At 36.4% G+C, this 20,423-nt stretch overlaps 1 protein-coding gene across 1 annotated transcript in view; it reads left to right on the forward strand.

Annotated features, from left to right (window-relative positions):
- LOC129778873 (chaoptin) overlaps window positions 1-20,423 on the forward strand; it is a 510,710-nt gene that overhangs the window by 412,879 nt on the left and 77,408 nt on the right. The window contains exon 4 of the mRNA XM_055786025.1: window positions 19,012-19,122. Within this exon, the coding sequence (XP_055642000.1) occupies window positions 19,012-19,122 (111 nt within the window). The remainder of the gene's footprint in view (window positions 1-19,011; window positions 19,123-20,423) is intronic.

Below are 20,423 nucleotides of genomic sequence, written 5' to 3' on the forward strand. Positions count from 1 at the left end.
ACCGCTATGTTGAACTTGCCCCTGGAAATTTGACGAATAAACAAAACTAAAGTGGGGCCGGTTCGACATAAGCGGGACTTATAAATTAAATAAGGGCGCTACATCTCCCCCTACTCAATGAGTTTTAGGGGAAACTTGAAGAGTTTTCCCTAAAACTGGGTCGTGCGGGTTAATACTCCTGTGTCCTATAGTTGTTTATTCACAGAAAAAAATATATTGGCTTACTGTTTACATCACTTTTTTTCTCTTTTAATTAAAACATTTGTTAAAACAGGAATATAGGAATTTATGTTTCTTTATATCAATTCATACAGTCGTTCCTCTTGTTCCTCAGCTGCCTCCGTCTTCCGTTGTGACTCATCAATTGGTTGGTATCTGATACTAGGTGTGGGTTGCTGCTTGTCTTCTTCCGCGTTGCGCAGTCTCATCCTTCTTTCTCCACCAGATACGTGTAAAGGGTGTGTCACATCAAATTGCATCACGGAAAAAACGCTGTAGAAATTCGCCCAGTCGACCGATCCTTTTGAAAATTTTAGACAGTAAAATAAAAACTATTAAACAACTTTTGGCATTTTCTTTTTATTCATACTTCGAGCCCAAGCCCGTATGCTCGCACCTTCCTCTTTACCCCGTCCATAAGGTTCTGTACAACGTCAGGTTGTAGTTTTTTTGAACAGAAATCCATTTTCTCTCGTCCGCCTCCGATTTGACAACTTTTGGGTTCTCCCGGAGGGCCTGCTTCATAATCGCCCAATATTTCTCTATTGGGTGAAGCTACGGCGCGTTGGGCGGGTTCATTTCCTTTGGCACGAAGGTGACCCCGTTGGCTTCGTACCACTCCAACACGTCCTTTGAATAGTGGCACGAAGCGAGATCCGGCCAGAAGATGGTCGGGCCCTCGTGCTGCTTCAATAGTGGTAGTAAGCGCTTCTGTAGGCACTCCTTAAGGTAAACCTGCCCGTTTACCGTGCCGGTCATCACGAAGGGGGTGCTCCGCTTTCCGCAAGAGCAAATCGCTTGCCACACCATGTACTTTTTGGCAAACTTGGATAGTTTCTGCTTGCGAATCTCCTCCGGAACGCTGAATTTGTCCTCTGCGGAGAAGAACAACAGGCCCGGCAGCTGACGAAAGTCCGCTTTGACGTAGGTTTCGTCGTCCATTACCAGGCAATGCGGCTTCGTCAGCATTTCGGTGTACAGCTTCCGGGCTCGCGTCTTCCCCACCATGTTTGCCTTTCGTCGCGGTTAGGAGCCTTCTGAACCTTGTATGTACGCAGGCCCTCCCGCTGCTTGGTCCGCTGGACGAATGAACTTGACAAATTCAGCTTATTGGCGACATCTCGGACCGAACTTCTCGGATCACGTCTAAACTGCTTAACTACGCGCTTGTGATCTTTTTCACTGACGGAGCATCCATTTTTGCCGTTCTTCACCTTCCGGTCGATGGTTAGGTTCTCGAAGTATCGTTTTAGTACTCTGCTGGCCGTGGATTGGACGATTCCCAGCATCTTACCGATGTCCCGATGTGACAACTCCGGATTCTCGAAATGAGTGCACAGGATTAATTCACGACGCTCTTTCTCGTTCGACGACATTTTTCCAAATTTACGAAAAATTGACAGTGAAGCATGGCCAACGTGATCTATACACTCTTATCTGATTATAAGCGAAAGCTGAAGATATAATTCCTAAAAATTAAATTTCTACAGCGTTTTTTCCGTGATGCAATTTGATGTGACACACCCTTTATTTGCGGTCCTTCCCTAAACATTCCAACGGCCCAATAATTCAACCGACTCATAAAGTTTTATTTGATTTTTTTTCGGTTGTAGTGTTTGCGTTTATTTTATTCCATGTCACCATTTTTGCCCCATTGGGTTGCATCCTTTCCTTCTCCAGCTTTTTCTTCAATCATACTGAAGTTTAGGTATATTGGCAGCAATCTTAGCTTTCAATATAATGTTATGTCATCTCTTCTAGTTCAACTTCGATCCTCATTTTAGTATCATGTGATTTCTGTTTATCTTCAACTTCAGATTTATAATCGTTATGGAGGTAGTTGTAGTCTTATTGCGTCAACCTTTGCATTACCTCATTTATGGAATTTAGTTGTATCACGTTCTTCACAGCTTTTATTCCAGATTTGTTTTTTTTTTCTCCATCATCCTACAGTACCCGACACCTTCGATCATTGACCTTCCGCATGACTCGTCGTCCTCTTCCTTTCTGTGACTATCCGGCTGGGATGTCGAATCACTTCTCTCCTTTTCAGCGGTATGCTGAGTTTTGACCTTGACTCGCCTAGCCATGTATCGCTCCTCGTCGACAATCCATCTCCATCGTTCCAGGGAGATCATTTTACACTTTTTTTTATTCTATTTTCATTTACACACTTTTTTTAACAACATTTTTTTTTCTTAGAAATCGTTATTAGTTATTATTATTATTACAGTTATTATTAAAGTTATTATTAAAGTTAAAGTTAAAGTTATTATAAAACCATTGAAATAAAGCAAATTAAAATCATTAATCATAAAATAATGATGAATAAAATCATAAACTAAAAAAAAAATCATAAAATCATAAAATCTTACAGGTGTGTGTGCCTGTGCCAAAAAAAATCTGTGGATAGTGCCTGTGCAGGTGTGTGTACCTCCCCTTTTATTGACCAGGTTGAGGTTTCGGTTGTACGGTCTTCCTCTCCTTCCATTCTTGCATCTGTATCACTCTAGCGCGTTCATTCCGGGTCATGACTCCTTGTCCATTCTGTCGTTCCGCATTCGAATACCTGTAAATATACTCTGTGGAGAGAAAAACTCGCGAAACAAAAAAAAACTCGGAAAAGAAAAGAAAAAAGAAATAAATTACTATTTTTTTCCGCAATTCTGCATAACATTACATCTTCAGTCCCCTTATTTTCCTTCCCTCTTTTCTGCTCTATTCTTCGATTTTAATTATTCTTTGATATTTTTTCCATGTTCATGTATTTATTTATTTTTTTGTATTCCATTACTCTCATTCCTATTATATATTATTCTTTATCAAATTTACCTTCGTTTTTATCTTTTTTCTCTTTACATTTATTTTTGTACTCCCCAACAACTAGATTCTTCTTTTATTCATTTTTTTTCTTCATTTAGTATCATAACCCTTCATATCTTTTTTTTTATATATTGCCTTGCTTTTCTCTTACAATCTTTTTTTTTATATAATCGATTATTCTTCAAATTTTCTTTATTATCTTTTACTTTTTCTTCTTTATTCTTCTTCTTTTTGTTTTTACTTTGTTTACTCGTTTGTTGTATTTCCCACTTTAGAATGAGTCCAGTGCCAGCTCTTCGGTTAACTCAAAAGTTAATTGCTAACGATTGGAGAACACATTTATTGTTATATCATTAGCTGTAGACTCAAAAGTTATCTCCCTTTTTTTCTCTGCCATAATTTCCCCTCTTAATATTCCCTTAAGCTCTTCGGTTCATTCAAAATTGTTCTGCATAATAATGCCAAATTGATGAACGCATTAATTGTTATAAAATAGCTGTAGGTATGACGGTCTCCTTTTTCATTTTTCCTCTTATTTGATTTTCTTCTCATTCTGTCTATAGATTCCTTGTTTTTATTCCCTTTGTCTTTTATCGTTTTCTCTTCAAACATTTTAATACTTTGTATTCATCTTTATATCCTTCTTTTATTTGTTTTCTTAAAATCTCTTATTATATGATTTCTATACCCATTTTTCCTTCCTTTCTTTTCTCTTTTTCCTTTAAGTCTTCCATCTTAATGCAGAAAAACATTGTTTCATTATTTATTTATTTTTTTGGCTTTATTATTTCTTTGCATATTCAGTTCGTTACTCGTGCTTTTTTTTTGTTCATCTCTTTGTATTTCAATACTATCCTTAATTTTCTTTTTATTATAATTTTTTTGTTCCCTTGCAAAAAAAATATGTTTCATTTGTTTTTTAATGTTTTATCGTCAAACATTTTGATACTTCATTTTTTTCTTTTATTTTGGATTACACATATTTCTAGTTGCTATGAACTAGTATGCAACTATTGAATTTGAGTGTTGTTAGAATCCCACATTTATAAATTCTTGTTATTTTTCATTTGTCATTTATCTTCTTCTGTATAAGCTCGACTTGTCACAAAAAAAAAACGAAAATTTAGGTTATTTTTTTTTTGTACAAAATATCGTAACAAATGTGGTTTCAGTTACTGTTCTTTATTTCCGGTTGTAATTAAAAATTAAATTCCTTCAACTCTGTAATCCCCCAATTCTAAATGGGAACAAAAAATGGTCATAACTCCTTAAAGCTTCCCCAAAAGTCTTATCGATCATTATTGATGAGCTTTCACAACTTCATTAAAATTTTTCTTGGTGCAATATGTTTATTTTCATCATTCTTGCTCTCCCTCTCATCATCTTCATCATCATCATCTTCATATTCTTTTAATCTTTAATCTTTCATCTTCTTCAATATTTGGTTTTCTTTATTTATATCTTTATTGTTGGAGGTAAATTCATCTCCCATGATTCTTCTTCGCTTTCGTAGCGCTACTTCGTTTTATTTTTCTTTATCATTCGTCAATATCATCTTCATTTTGTTTTATTTAATTAATTGCTATCATCGGTATATCCCACATTTCTAGTTTCTCGTGAACTTTTATGTAATAATCGATTCATACATGCCCTTACAGGAACTCATTCCTGGCCTTCCAGCCCTTCGGTACATTCAAAAGCTATTTTAGCGATTGATGGACTCATTCTCGTTATTAATTGGCTGTAGACATATACGATTCAATATCTTCATTTTTCTAAAAGAAAATCCCACTTCAAAGCGTGTGTGAAAGAAAGAATCACGCATTTTTTTAATTCGATAAGTACTTTCCCCATATTACCCTCTTCATACAACTAAAGTATGAGAGACATGATTGTGTTTTCCCAAACAGAATAATCAGTGCTTACAGAACTGATGGAATATTATTAATTAATAATTTTTTATTTATGTTTCTCAAGACTTTTCTCTGGTGGGTCGAATAACTCAATTAAGCAGACGTAAAACCGTTGACTAAAATCAATAGTTTATGGAAGCATTTAACCTTACAAAATGATAACGATACAAACTAATCCAAATATGCATAATATTATTGATTACTTAGGGGTTTATCAAGATATACTGTTTCAACGCAAGAATTAGATTGTACAACTTTCTTTTAGGTACATAGTTTCCCTTCACATACATTTTATCGCACTTATTCTCAAAATATTGTAGTTGATTTAAAAAATTGATTCTCCTTCCAACAGTTGATTTGAATTAATTTGGAAAAAGCTTTTTTTTGTTCCACTTTTTAAAATTTGGTTGTTTTGAGTGGAAAAAAATATTAATTGGTCCTATTCAATTTCTCGCTGTTGTCCTAAATTGTTACAATGAAATTAGGTTTTGCAGTCGTCAAAAAAAAATGTATAGTAGTCTAACATTTATAATAAAATTTCTTTTTATGGATCCATGTTTTTTTTCTCAATTTCACCCAACGATTTGCGAAGTTTTGTTTATCGTGTTTCCACATATGGTTAGTTCTAACATTTTTTTCCGCTCTCTCACTTAATCAATCTTTCATTATAAAATATGTGCTTACCTTCGTTGATATTGTTCATAAATGCAAAAAGGAATTCCAGAAACGGAGTTCACTTCTATAACATCCCTCAAGATGTCTGATGCCACATTCGATTCCACGTAAATGAACCTCTCGAAGCCACAGTCCAGCAAAAACATCGATCGTGAATCAAACTTCTCAGCAGACAACGATGGCTCAACCAAATGAACTTCTCCAACCGACTCCGTGCGGGAATCATTTTTCTTCAACATGTTTTCGTTTTCTTTGCTGTATATGCTCGACAGCATATCCTTATTGTTCGATCGATCCGACAAATGAAACACAAATTTCTACATAACTTGGAAACTAATCAAGCAAATGGAGCCAAATTTGGCATGTGAAGATTTTAGGGGGCACGAAACATTTCTATGGTGAATAGACACTCCTCCCCCTCTCTACGAGGAGAAGAGGGGCGGGATCTGTCTTTAGTTTATCATATTTTCTGTATCAAACATTTATTCCATGTAACGGAGAAACATGTTATTTGCATATTATAATTATAATTATAATTATGAGTTTTGGTAGAAGTACTAGGAAATTTTTAGTAAAATGTAAATTCAACGGGGTAGATTAAAAGATCAATCAATGAACAGTTTTGGGATTGGACCCATTAACGTGCACTTAATAAGAAAACGTTGATGTGATAACGAAAAATAAATTTTGGGCGAGACGAAGTTTGCCGGGTGAGCTAGTTAAGCAATAAAAATGGTTTTTTATTCGATTATATACAGTGGAAATTAGAGAATGTATATAATCGAGTCTGCCCTGTATTGGAGAATTTAAAATGTATCCACAATTGGTAATCCTTCAATCATGTTAGAATTAATATTAATTTGAAAATGAATGAAATTTATGAAAAAGAACGCTATGTGATTCTCTATTATTACATAAAAGATCAAAATCTGGTTTGAATAAACTCACAGTCGTTTAGGAGTGCACCTTCGTCGGAAATGGATCTCATTGATGCTGATGTACAAGTTCGAATGAATTAATAGATCGACACGAAAAAGCAAATTCACAATAACATCTCATTATGACTTCAAACATCTTTTATCACCTAGCGTTTCTCAACACGTTCCAGCCAGCAACAGGTTTGGCTATAAAGTTTATGGAAAGACGACGAACGAGTGGAAATGAGGTAATATGCTGCGTCTGCTTCGTTCGAAAAAAAAAAACTTTATGCTCATGATGATGTTTATTCTTTTAATTAGTCTTTGAGGGTAAAATTTCCCGTTAATCTCATTTTCTAAAGAAAGCTTCGCGGCGTTGGAAAACACGATTTTCGCTTGGGCGCTCTGCTCGGCGATCCCGCCCCCGCTTCGCGCACTTGGCCGGACTCGGCCCCGTTCCGAAGGAGGCGTTCTCGGCCTCTCGGGATTCCGAGAACATTGTTGCGATGCGAGCACACAAGGATTGTACTCACATTGTGCTCATTCCGCGGAACCTCCCCCCTTCCCCCGGCCGGAATGAATATGATTAGTTCCACATACGTGCTCCCGACGAAACGGTGGAGATTCCACCCAGAACTGTGTGGCATTGTAAGCACGGTTGAACACAGCACCGCATTATGCATGCCATCATATCTATTCATGGTTTTTATGCAAATTTAAATTGTATTTTAAATCTTCTTTTATTCGATCTCCGCTTTGGTGGTTTCGGTTGGTATGGTCCTTTGGCCCTTTGGTCTCCCAGCTGCAGGAAGAAAAACTAACAGTGTTACTGTGTTTCAGGCTCTGAATAGAACCGCCTCTTCCACACACCGAAAGGGTTGCTTGGTGCCTGCCGGCAGGGATCAACCGTTTGACGTTGTGGTCGCCGTGTCGTGGTTCTGAGCACTCTCTCCCACTCCCACTGCGCCTCGGTTGCTCTATTGTCACTTTCACGGTGACGAAGGGCGCACAGTATGCGTTTTTTGGCGCTGCTAGAGATGATCCGGTGTGGGATGTGGGAACGGCTGCTTGTGATGCCAATTTTGTTTCCTTTGTTTCCCGGGATTGGTCGCAAATTGACAATTTCGGGATATCAAAGTGGCAGAAACGACGAAAAGTCCTGTGCTGGCGAATACCACCAACAGCAGGAAGGAGGACTTCATTTTCAAGATAAACAACCTATATTCGAAAAAAAAATAGAATGAATGAATGGGAATTCGATTTAAAATCCGTCAGCTGGCTTATTGTGTTACATGTTTGCTAGTCGACTTTGACAAGATGGCAATATTGACGTCGATTGAAATTCATATCAAGATCGTACAAACAAGATTTGACTTCAATTACTTAGATAATCCTTCCGATTCATTGCGGCAGAGCGTATGCAACAATAGTTGCTTCCCCATTGCATATTTTGCATCCTTCATCATCGGAGAAAAATATCCAAGACTTGCCCATCTCGATTCTCACAATGTTAGGGGGCTTAAGCTGATGTTGGCATTGATTATGATTTTGTCATCGGGTTGCCCCGTAGGACACAAAGCGCTCGATTCAGGTTGGCCTCCGCATCTTTTGCGTCTACAACACAGATGGGCGCATTAAAATCTAATGAATCTCGGTTCTGAAACGGATTTCTCGAATTTGCATTCTTGCTCCACTCCAGATTGAATGGATTAAATTAAATCTTGTTTAATTTGCTTTTCATCGCATCGACCTTCTGGCCGGTTGCCGTTTGCTGAAAAGGGGTTCTTGGGGGAGAGAGCTCAATGGAATTCGATGGTATTGAACAAAGTGGAAAACGAGGCTCTTGACGTTGAATCATTACGCTCGGAGATGATGGGATGTTGGTTTCCTGTTGAATGGAGGTGTACGAACTGCACACAAACCATGACACTATCGGTTCCGTTTTCTCGAGCGGAAATTGTTATTTATATGCGCTTCTATATTTTTAAGAAGCACTTGAGAGATATACTTTATTTCAATTTATTTTTTTTATTTCGTCAAACTGTAGACAACAATTACATACATGATATTACAATTAAAATATACTTAATGAATAATTTATAGCTATATTTATCAATTACTAGAAGTATCATGTATTTTTTATTAATAATGAATTACGAAATGCAACGCAGCAAACATATATGACGAAACTGTAATTTACGAATACAGTGATCTTTCAGTGAATGACTTTTTCAATAATTTCTTCTTCATTGTCACATCAATTACATTACTGTACTTATTGTATGTTCTCATCATTCTATTAAGTTGACAATTCATAACATATACAGTTCGAAATGAAGTTGGTTTGAACAAATTCCGTGCTCGCAAGGCTCGTGTTGGTGCATAAAAATTTAGATTTTCAAGTAAGTTTTGAGAAATAATCCTGTGTGAAATAGTGGCATTTTCTCTTCCCTATGGGGGAAGGGGAGATGTTGTCCAGCCTAAGTTTCTCAGGACAAATAATAAAAATTGTTTTTGTACTGATTCTATTCGATTGGAGCGCAATTCTTGATAGGGTGCCCATACAACAATGCAATATTCTAAAATAGATCTTACAAAACTTATATACAATCTTTTTATTGTGTATGGATCCCTGAAATTCTAACTAAATCTTTTTATGAAACCGAGCATACTATTTGCTTTATTGATATTGTAATTGTATTGTAATGTTTGCCAAAAGTGAGTTTCGAATCAAGAATTACACCTAAATCTCTAATTTTGATGCATCTCTCTACAGTTTCAAATCCTAGAGAACAGATGAAGTCATAAGTTTCATTTTTTCGAGTATACGATATAATATTAAATTTCTTCACTATAATATCTAAAAGACTTTTCACGCACCATTCGAAGAAAACATCTACTTCTTGTTGGAAAATCACAAGGTCACTACATTTGGTTACTTCCATGTACAATTTCATAGCATCAGCATATATTAGAGTGTTGAGGTTAGTTAGTACTAGTGACACATCATTCACGAATAGGACGAAAAGTAGAGGGCCTAAGTGAGAACCTTGTGGAACTCCGGGTGTGACATTCACAGGACTAGAGATTTTTTCCTCTAAAGCGAACAAACTGTGTTCTATTGGTGAGGTAAGATTCTACCCACTTCAATAAAGTTCCAGTTACTCCCATACGTTGGAGCTTGAAAATAAGCATAATATCTACTCTGTCGAAAGCCTTGCTGAGGTCTGTATAAAGAGTCTCGAAAACGTTGCCTCTATCCATTACCGCAAGAGAATAGGATACAAATTCCACAGATTTGTGGCAGTGGATATTCCTTTATAAAAACAATGTTGATTCGGTGAAACATAATGTCTTAACTGATTGAACATTTGAGTATTGACCATGGGTTCAAATAATTTGGGAATACAAGATAATATGGCGATGCTACGATAGTTATTTATGTCAGAACGGTTATCCGACTTGAATATGGGTAGTAGGAATGATTTTTTCCAGACAGTAGGAAATATTGCGAATATTAGCGATAAATTGAAAAGCCAGGACAAAGAATAAACGAAAGCCGATGACAACTTTTTCAACAACACAAGAGGAATACCATCCGGCCTGGGACCTTTAGATGAATCTAGATCCTCCAGCGCGATAAGAAGTTCGTTAGCGGTAATATTATCAATTGAGACCGAGTTTGCACACTCGGGTAAAAACAAAAATAGTCGTAATGTCGAACCACGTTATTTGTTGTGTAGTTACATTGGAAAAAAAACGGGCGAATTGATTACTAATATCACTATCATTTGATCCAACGTATTCTCCAAATTTCATACTTGATGGGAAATTATTGGATTTTATCTTATCGCTGGCAAAATTGAAAAATTTCTGCGGGTGGGATCTAATAGTTTCTTTCATCCTTGTAATGCAGCTTTGATATTGTAGTGATATTTCCGTACCAAGTTTTTTTTTTCAAATATCTTTGTATATGGTTAAATTATCCAAAGTTTCGCGTGCTTTGTATCTTTTATGAGCTTTTTGTTTTTTGTTTTTGAAATTTTTGATATCACGAGTGAACCATACTAGTGTTTTTGAATTTGTATTAAGTTTTCTCTTTCTTGTAGGAGCATGTTCGCTTATGATTCTATACAGATTATCATCAAAAATTTCAACAGCTTTGTCTATGTTCCTTTCATCTTTCTACTAATGACCAATTTATATCATTAAGCTTACAATTAATTTGCTCGTAGTCTGCCTTTTTGAAATCAAAATTTATCTCAAAATCACAATTATTTGTTTTTTTTTGTCGAAAATAAGTTGCAATGTCTCATTTTCGCCTACAATCGGGGGAAAGATTGATTCGATTCGTTGAAATCAATTGTATTTTGATTGAAGTCCCCGTAAATATGGATTTTAATTTTAGGGTCGAGTTTATCAATAAATGACTCTGCAATATTTAATAATTTTTCATAAGAATAGATAGATACAAAAATATGTGTTGGCTATTAATGCATACTTTCACCCCCACATGATCAACTTCTTTATGTTGTTCACTAGGAATACGAACTGCGTTTAACAGGGCATAAACAGCAATGAGTACACCACCCCCCGATTTTTTATCACACAATGACAAGATGTGTTGTAAGTCAGTAAGTCAGTATTGTCAGAATAATCTGCATAAAAGAGTTTGGGTCAAGGTTTTGTTTTTTAGCACATTCGCTTTTTCATGTCAATACCTTTAACAAATGCAAGTACGTTTGAGTTGAATGTTCATAAAAGAATGAGACACATATTTCATATTTAGGTGTCTTCTATTAGCCATGTCTGGAACATAGAATGTACCTGTTATGAGGATTCGTCATTTTCGAAACTATGATATGACATTTGTTTTTTGACGTAGGACTACGTCTTTCATTTCTATACCGGGGTGTAAAATCAAAGTTTCGAAAACGAAAGCGTTACGTCGGAGACCGAGATTTTGAGTGTTAATAGCTCCTAAACAACTGAACGAAATGGTATGATAACACTTCATTCGAAAGATAAAATGTCTACGCGTTCTATACTTGTTACTTTCTGATCCAAAAACTTGTTTCAATAGTCTTAAATTTGCTTTCAAAATAGGCTATTGAAATCACCAATCGGTATATAAGCGAGCGCCGCTCGGAAATCCACTCAGTTCTAATTGAACAGCGATTGGAGCATGTTATCGCTGTTGTGGTGAAGCTCTTCGTTTATCATGAAAGCGCGGATGAACGGTGTCACCAAGAGCCTGTTTGTGCACCTTAGGCCAGAAGGGAATCCATCAGGAGGAGAGTGATGCTACAAACGGTTCCCCGGGAAGATCTCGAAGCAGCCGCTACACACACACACATACACGCACGGAATTCTTTCCGTTTGGATCGAGAAAGATCCGGAAAATAATCTGCCAGTTCCTCTAGGAATTTAAAAATACATTCATGTGAAAGAGTTTATTTGAATGTTTTCTATCCATGTAACACTGTGACCAAATATGTTTCAATCAAGTGCTATTAACAGATGGTTATCGAGTTAGCATTAACCACTGGTGGGCTTCCAGTATCGAGGAAAATGTGGAAATATCTAATCGTTATTGAAAATAATCTGCCAGTTCCTTTGGGAATTTTCAAAATATATTCATGTGAAAGAGTTTAATTGAATGTTTTCTATCCATGTAACACTGTGACCAAATACATTAGGTTTTGTGATTTTTCAATCAATCGCAATCAACAGGATAGCTTCTGAAGATTATTCTTCCCCATCAGTAGGATATTTCCGTATCCAATATTGGATGCATAAAACCTTGTGCCTCCAACGTAACGCTCTCGTTTTCGAAGTTCTCCAAATATTCATTCATTCAGAATGAATTCAGATTCAACTTCATACAAATGATCTCTAAATCAATGATAGTCCTACGTCACCCTTGCGGTTATACCATAGATATAACCCACTTCCTGTTTTTATTGTAGTTGTTTTTTCACTCCAGCCTGAGTCATTCTCGGTTGTTTCGTATTGGTCTGTGGGGGTGCAGTCGATTAATGGTTTTTTTTTATTTCGTTCATTTCTGCTGCCGATCATCATAGTCACTCAACTTTAATTGTAAATCTATTACATTATTTTTTTTTTCAAATATTGATAGTCATTAGAATAAGAGCAGAAATATTACACTAAACAGAAAAAATTCACTACATCCATCAAAAATATTCTCAAAATACATCTTCCCATGGTTTACGAAAGCGAGAATACTTTACGTGACCTATTGTGTAGCCCTAAGGACTTGCCAGGGTTGCCTAACCGTATACATCGGGGAATACTCGTCGTAAACTAAAGGTAACGCATATAGGAGTCATAAAATAGTAGTCGTAACAGGGTATTTGCTGGAAATGAGACTGGAAAATAACCAACGTTCAGTGGAATTATTTTCCTAAACCTACGACAAATCGGATGCTTGCTTCCTTCCGTTCTTCAGCGTTAATATGATTTTTCATAAAGTAATATATCCAACTTTTTTTACAATTAACTTTTTGATAAGAAAAAGTGTTTTACTAGCATTTTTCTCGTCAAAGTAGTAAATTATCCTTATGCAGAAATTATAAGACTTTTCAAAACCGCTTTTCGGATTTTCGGTTCAATCTTTATTTATTGAATTATTCTTCATCAAAGACGAAGGGGTAATTTTTCAATCAAACTGAAATATCCTTGTATGGAAAGGTCCTACAGGAACATTCTTGAAAACAAATGAAATCTGGTTGATAAGGTTAATTGGGTTTGCTGTTGAATTGGTTAGCAAAAATTTGAGTTAGTCCACAAAATCTTTGAAAAAACAGAAAAAAAACTTTTTTTTTCTTCCCGGCATTATTGTTCACTACACCTACTCACACCAAGATAAAAATATGTACGTAAAATGTATTAATACCTAAAAGTTGTAGCTTTAAATGATGTATATCCCATTGATTACAGCTTGTGAAAAATTGCTTTCAAAAATTAAATTCTTCTCTTATATGAAAAAAACCAAATATAAAACAAATAAAACTATTGACTCGATTATATACAGTGCAAAGAAATCTGATTTTGTATATAATCGAGACCCCTCTGTGTTTGACAGAATGCATAACAAGTCGGTGATATGGTACGTGTTCAGTCAGAGTTGACCTGATATCAGATTCGGAAAATCATGCGTACATCAGGAATAACGGATCGATATTGTTTTGAATGATCAACGGTAACCCCTAATAGCACTAAATTTCAACCTCATTTTTCTCGAAATCATAATTGTGTTACTTAGTCCGGTCTGACTGAACACCGACCATATTAGAGTATTTTTTTCATCTTGTTAGTTTCGGTAGCTTCTGGACAGGCGAACGGTTATATGCGATGAAAGGGAGAGAATGAATGTTTTTTTCTCAAAGAGTTGCAGGATTGAGTCAGAGTCTGCCATACATAGTTCTGCCATACAAATGAAACACAAATTTCTGCATTACTCGAGAATTAATCAAGCAAATGAATGTGGCATGTAACGTAACGGAGAAACATGTTATTTGCAAGTGGTTGAAAAATCTTGAACAAGAATTGTGTCTGAAAATAATCTGATATTATAATGTCAAGTTTTGGTAGAAGTACTAAGAATTTTATAGGAAATGATAATTTTAAAGAGTATATTAGAAGATCAATCAATGAATAATTCTGCGATTGGACCCATGTACAGCGCTTAGTAAGAAAACATGGATGTGATAACGAAAAATAAATTTTGGGCGAGACGAAGTTTGCCGGGTCAGCTAGTTGTATATAAAAATACTAAAATCGTGTTTAAAATAGAGGATGGGGGATCAAATTGGGGTTATATGCATAGTTTGAAGCCAAATTTAAGAAAAAAATTATTCAGAAATTTTGTTGATGTAGGTCAACGTGTTTGATTTCTATATAGAGGGTTTACTCTACAAAAATTTAACGAAACATTGAGACTTTTCAAATGCATATTATGCAGAATCGTTCTTACAATATATGTTATAATATATATAGACGGCACATTCATCCAACATTTTTTTCACCAGAAACATCAACAGTGAAAATAGCAAAACAAGTGAGCAATTTAACGAATAAAAGAGGAATGTTTTGCGAGCGAATGCAAAGGTAAATCGTATGTTAAGCATTATTTCTTTCAACTTGGTTCCTGTGTACGTTGTATGTAACATAATATCGTGTGCAATTATTAGTTCTATGAAACAAATTGGACATCCAGTCAATGTGTAGGAACAAGGGTGATGTGAATAGTGGAGTGGGTTAATAAAATGGCTGCAATTCCATAGAAATTCATTTGGCCTTATTACCGAATACTCGTCACGGTGGAAGTGTATCCGCGACGACAACGGTACGGGGTCGACATCTGGATACGAAATTGAATTTCCACCAAAACTTATCATTAAAATATAAAATTCTCTTCAGATACAATTTTTTGTAAATTCTTTGTAAGGTTTTGTCTTTCAGATTGAACGCTAATTTGATACGGAGAAGTTTACTTTTATTCAATATTTCTATTTGAAAGATGTTCATTCTGCCTGAAACCCCATTATTATATTTGACGCTTCACTAATTCGTAAACAGATTTCTGAACAATGAAAAGAATTACATAAAAAATACAATTGTTCTGAACAATCACAGTCCTACGTCAAACTTACGTCCGAGCCTCTAGGCTCATACTATTCTACTTTTTCTGCATAGAGACACCCTGATCGGTATTTAATACATGGTAATCGGTAACCTAAGCAGTATAATAAAATGTTTGTTCCAGTTAGTATTTGGCCACTTCTTTCTAGTTACTGTAGTGTCTCTTGTTTGAGTGCCTATAAGCTAATGGCAGTGCGTTGATTCGGAAGAATCATTTACTTAGTGATAAACATTTTATCAGGATTGATACACGGTATAAACATTCTTCGAATATGGAACGCGAGAAAAGTGAAAAGATTGTAAGGGGTTGTATCTAGGACACGATCGCATATTTTTGACGTAGAACTACGCAATTATATTATACAATGTTTACCATTGTTTACCATTTCGAATATTATTTTAGAATGCATCGGAATTTGTGTAATAGATTGTGTTCTTCGTTATAAATAAATTTGATAGACGTCCTTTTACGTTTGATATGATGCCTAGGATTACCAAAATATGTGAACAGAAGAATTTTCAAACGATCGTTGTATTTTACATTTCCCTCTGAAAACATTGCATCTCATGTTTACGTAGTTCTCGAACCGCAAAAGTTCATTCACCTCTAGTATCTGAAATGACGATTTTTCCAAGCTTCTCAGTTTGAAAGTACTTTTCAGGGAAACATATTCCGATCTGCGCAACGACAAGCGAGTACAAAATTACTGAACACAAAAAACTTGCATGTATTTGCAAAGCGGATTCTCCCAGGCACATTGATTTTGAAGTCCGTGTTAGGGAAACACAGCTCGGTGGGAACAAAAATACCCCCGACTTGCATGTATCTTCACAGAGCGGATTTCCACAGGTACATCGACTTAGATGTCCGTGTTGGGGAAACCGTAAATCGGGCCAATAATAAATAACGCTTGACATTTTACAGTTATTCAATTGTTCAGCTCATGAAAAACTATATTTTATTAATTGTGATAGATGCGTAGAAATATTTCCTATCAATTGATTCAAACATCTTTCCGATCTGTTAAGAAATGTTCGATTTATAAGCATTCGATATACGGGTAGGATTCTTCCAGTTTTCATGAATTTAAACCGGTAGAGATTAGCGAATTATAATGTGTAGCATATCAAACAAATCTTAGATAATTTCCGATTCGATTGGTATGCAAATCATACTTATACGGAAAGAAGTTAAATTCGCAGGCTTTAACTATACAAATTTTCAATTTCATTCAACTATGTCAATTCTATCGTTACACTCGTTACCAAAGCATATGATATAGAATTATCTATCTCGCGATTAGTCTACTTCTGCTGAATGAGGTATCTCCAAGTTTTCGAAATCGATCCGTTCCCATCTACCTAAGATGCATGAGTGTTTCTCTAGTTGAAAGTTAAGAAATATGCTACCTTCAAAATAAAAAAAATCCATCGCTGCACAATTTGATTATTTAAATTGTTCAAAAATCGTTCAACATATCATATTGAACAGCATTAGTAAAAAGTAAACATTCATGGAGAAATTTAATGACCAACCTATAATTCTGTCACGAGAACAACTCAGTAAAAGTTGTTAGTTCTTCAAACCCCCGTTAATTGAACGTTGAAGTTACGTTTAGTATTCCTAACCATATCTCTTTGCTAATTTTTGCTGTTAGCACGTTGAGCCCGGAAATATTCTTGCTGCGCTTTTCATTCAGCCCGCATCAAGATCGCTTGTACAATATCAGCTACCAAAGATAGTTATTGTATAGAAAACAAAAAACGTTTCAAGTTAAACTGTTTCATTGTGATCAAACATGATAATGATATTGAAAATGTACTAGAAGCTGAAAAATAACTGGCAGTTATCACACGTCTTCCTTCAGTAATCTAAGGCATTGATGAGACTAAAATTAAATAAAAACCTAACCCTGTATTTGTATGTATAATACTTAAATAAATATGATACACAGCTTGAAGCTTTAACGATGCTCTACATTTATTTGAATAATGATTCAAACGCTTCTCTTGCACATCACACATATTCGTTCGCATCTCAGAATCTGAATATATGTAATTTCTATTTACTGAAATAGTGTTTTGCATAGAATGAATGAACGTTCTTCTATGCATAGCTCAATATAGATTTGTAACAGATCATTGTCATGATCATAATATTTCAGCAATTGTGTTGTTTCTTCCCACATGTTACCTCCTGGAAAAAATGGTGCTATAATATACGAGCAAAATATACCAGTGAAATAATATCGACAAACAAAACTTCTCCATCGTTCTCTCCAAAGCCATCGGATCGTCTCGATCATCCAAATTTATTATTCCAAGACTCACACACAGCCCTTCCAGCATGAATATTCATGAACCGTAGGATGTGACAAATTCCGTTCCAATTTAGCCATCCCATCCCATACCTGTGGTCCCGTAAGCCATTCCGGATCCATTTGTTCGACAGTAACGGCACCGGCTACGGCAGTAATTTAAATTTCCATCCGAAGGAAGTAAAACAACCCATCCAGTTGAGTTATATACATGGAGAACAAATGCTGAAGTCCTGGACCACCATTCGGCTTCGGCATTTCGGTTACACCACTCACTTCTTTTTGCCCATTGCCACCCTCGCTCCCGGGTCCCCACTGGCTATTGGTTTCCACCCGAAATCGGCTTCTATCAAAACTGTATCCGAAACCATTCAAGACCGGATAGCTTCGGAAGGTTTCAGTATAAATCAACATGTTGTATTGTCATTTTTGTGCCGGGCCAAATACTATCAGGGTTTTGTTTTCGGGAGGATAACCGGAAGCTCTTGTTTCCACCCCTCTCCGACGCCGTCGAATGATTCATGTAAGCAACGATAAATTTCTGCTCCGACTGAAATATTAATTACTTGCCTTTGCTTATTCTACTTCGAAGTCAATGGAAAAAAGCAATTCGAATAGAAACAACAAATAATTGAATGCTATTCACAAAATTCCAAACACTATGCAGCGGTGTATTTTTGACAAATTTATACTCCAAGAATGCAGATTTTTCAAATATCCATACGTATATCCGCCGTGAAACGGTTTCTAATTTCATTTGTCACAACTTTGCACCGTCTGTTAGGGCATTTCCGGCGATTTGTTTGGGGGAAATGAATCTTCACTTAAAGCTTGAAATAAGTATATCGCTCGGAAATTCTTTTCCTGTTATTCCTCCACCCGAATGGGTGTCGACCGAAGAATATGTTCCTTTTGCCAACGGATCCGCTCGCACCGGATGGGATTGCGAGGCGGAGCCTTCCCCTTGCTCAAACGCAAACACGGCAAATAAATAAACTTGATCGATCCCATCTGGTCCAATCGCCGCTTCCTCGGGAGGAAACGTGTGAATGTGTATCGACGGTTCTGTTCGGCTAAATTGGAAACACGGAACGGAAACTGCTGGCGGGAAATCCACCACTTGTTCTGGTTGTTTGGGATTTATTTCCTGTCTTTTGTTTACCTGGAGGAAGTGGGCGCCTTCGCGCGGTCAGTTCAGGTTTCATTGATTCGGAAAGGAATCCACACGAAGATTCTGCTTTGCAATGCAAATATGAATATGGGAGCTGAAAGGCGATTTCCTTAGGATGGATGAAATTTCCGTACGATCGAATTATTAGGGATGAAACATTCCGAATAACTTTTGTGAGCCTCCATCAGAATCGACGTCGGCTCAATTGGATGATGAAACGGTGCGGGGGTGTTAGTCTGCAAACATTTCAATTTATACAGCATGCTCTATTTCCTCTCTCTAACTTGTATTTTCTTTCTGTGTCGTTTCAGCTTCATGCAACATTCGCTGGTCTCGCTGGATATATCGGACAATCAACTGCAAGGACTTCCACTGGATTCGCTCAAAAACGTCCACACGCTAAGCCGATTAGTGGCACAGAGGTAAGTAACGCTACCGATGCCCTACTTTGCTCGGATGGCATAGCTCGCATTGAAGGTTCCCTCGGGGCTAAGCACTAATATAGAGCATCTGACTGGGAGTGGCTTCAGGAGAAGGAAATGAGATCTTGAAATCTCTTCCGTGATAGGTCTATTTTTTTGAAAGGATAGGTATAAAAGAAGTAGGTTTTATATCGATTTAAAAGTAAGGAAAGCACAACGAGAAGAAGGACTTCTAAAGACTTCTCTGGTGGGTACGCTCAGAAATAACCGCGTCTAAAAAGAAACGAATGAGACGAAAATTGGGTCTATAAATAGGTTTTTGAAACAAACAAACAACAATGAGAAACATTTGACACTGTCCAGCGAAATATGTTCGCTTTAAGTGTAATCAAGAAGTTATTTTGGTTCAACCAAGCTGCTGGAAAGATATTATTTTTCCACATATACACTATTGTAGCAAGAAACATGCAGGGTGACACGTGAAAGGATAATGGAACGACATTGCTCTTATCTTTCTATTAACATCGTTATATCGAGCAGCGGCAAATGATAAATCATTGTAATTTGGGATCATCTCTGGGTACTGTCATTCTAAATCAAGCAATGTATCAATTAAGATATATCGACATATTTCAAGGAAGCTTAGATTTTTTTTTCTTATTATATCCGAGTAATTGCGCTGGAATGGAACAGTACAACGGTACGATTCCGTACAAATTATCTTTCGGGGGTTCTTCGTAGCCACATTGGCTGCGCGTTCGCTTACTAAGCGATCGATCGTGAGTTCAAAACTCAGACCCTTTAATTGTGTTGTTATAGAATAACTACGTCTACGCAACAATTATCATGCAATGTCTCTGCTATTGGGAAGCTCTGCTTGTAACAAGAAATACATCGGGCTGTTGTTGTTATTAACCTTCCTATACCCGCGTGTAGGTCTGACAGACCGAGCATCAATGCGGTGGCTGAATTGAATGACTATTAAAACTAAATGAAGTTAAAGAAAAAATATTTTCTCGAGTGTTTTTCACTCAATTATATCTTTTTCATTGAATAAATACCATTAACGCCTAAGAATACACAATAGCAATATCACAGAGACGCGCACAGTTCAGAGTACACAAATTATCAACTTTCTCCGCTGTCCGGTCTGGTGAACAATGGGAGAACAGAAGGTATACTCTTACTATGCGTGACTAGTAATGACTATTACTGTGTAATTTGCCATATGTAATGGAACAGAAGAAATACTCTCACGTAAAAAAATAGTTACTGTTCAGTTTAAAATTTTTAGAAAGTGG

Source organism: Toxorhynchites rutilus, chromosome 3 (genome assembly GCF_029784135.1).
Source record: "Toxorhynchites rutilus septentrionalis strain SRP chromosome 3, ASM2978413v1, whole genome shotgun sequence".
NCBI classification, from domain to species: domain Eukaryota; kingdom Metazoa; phylum Arthropoda; class Insecta; order Diptera; family Culicidae; genus Toxorhynchites; species Toxorhynchites rutilus.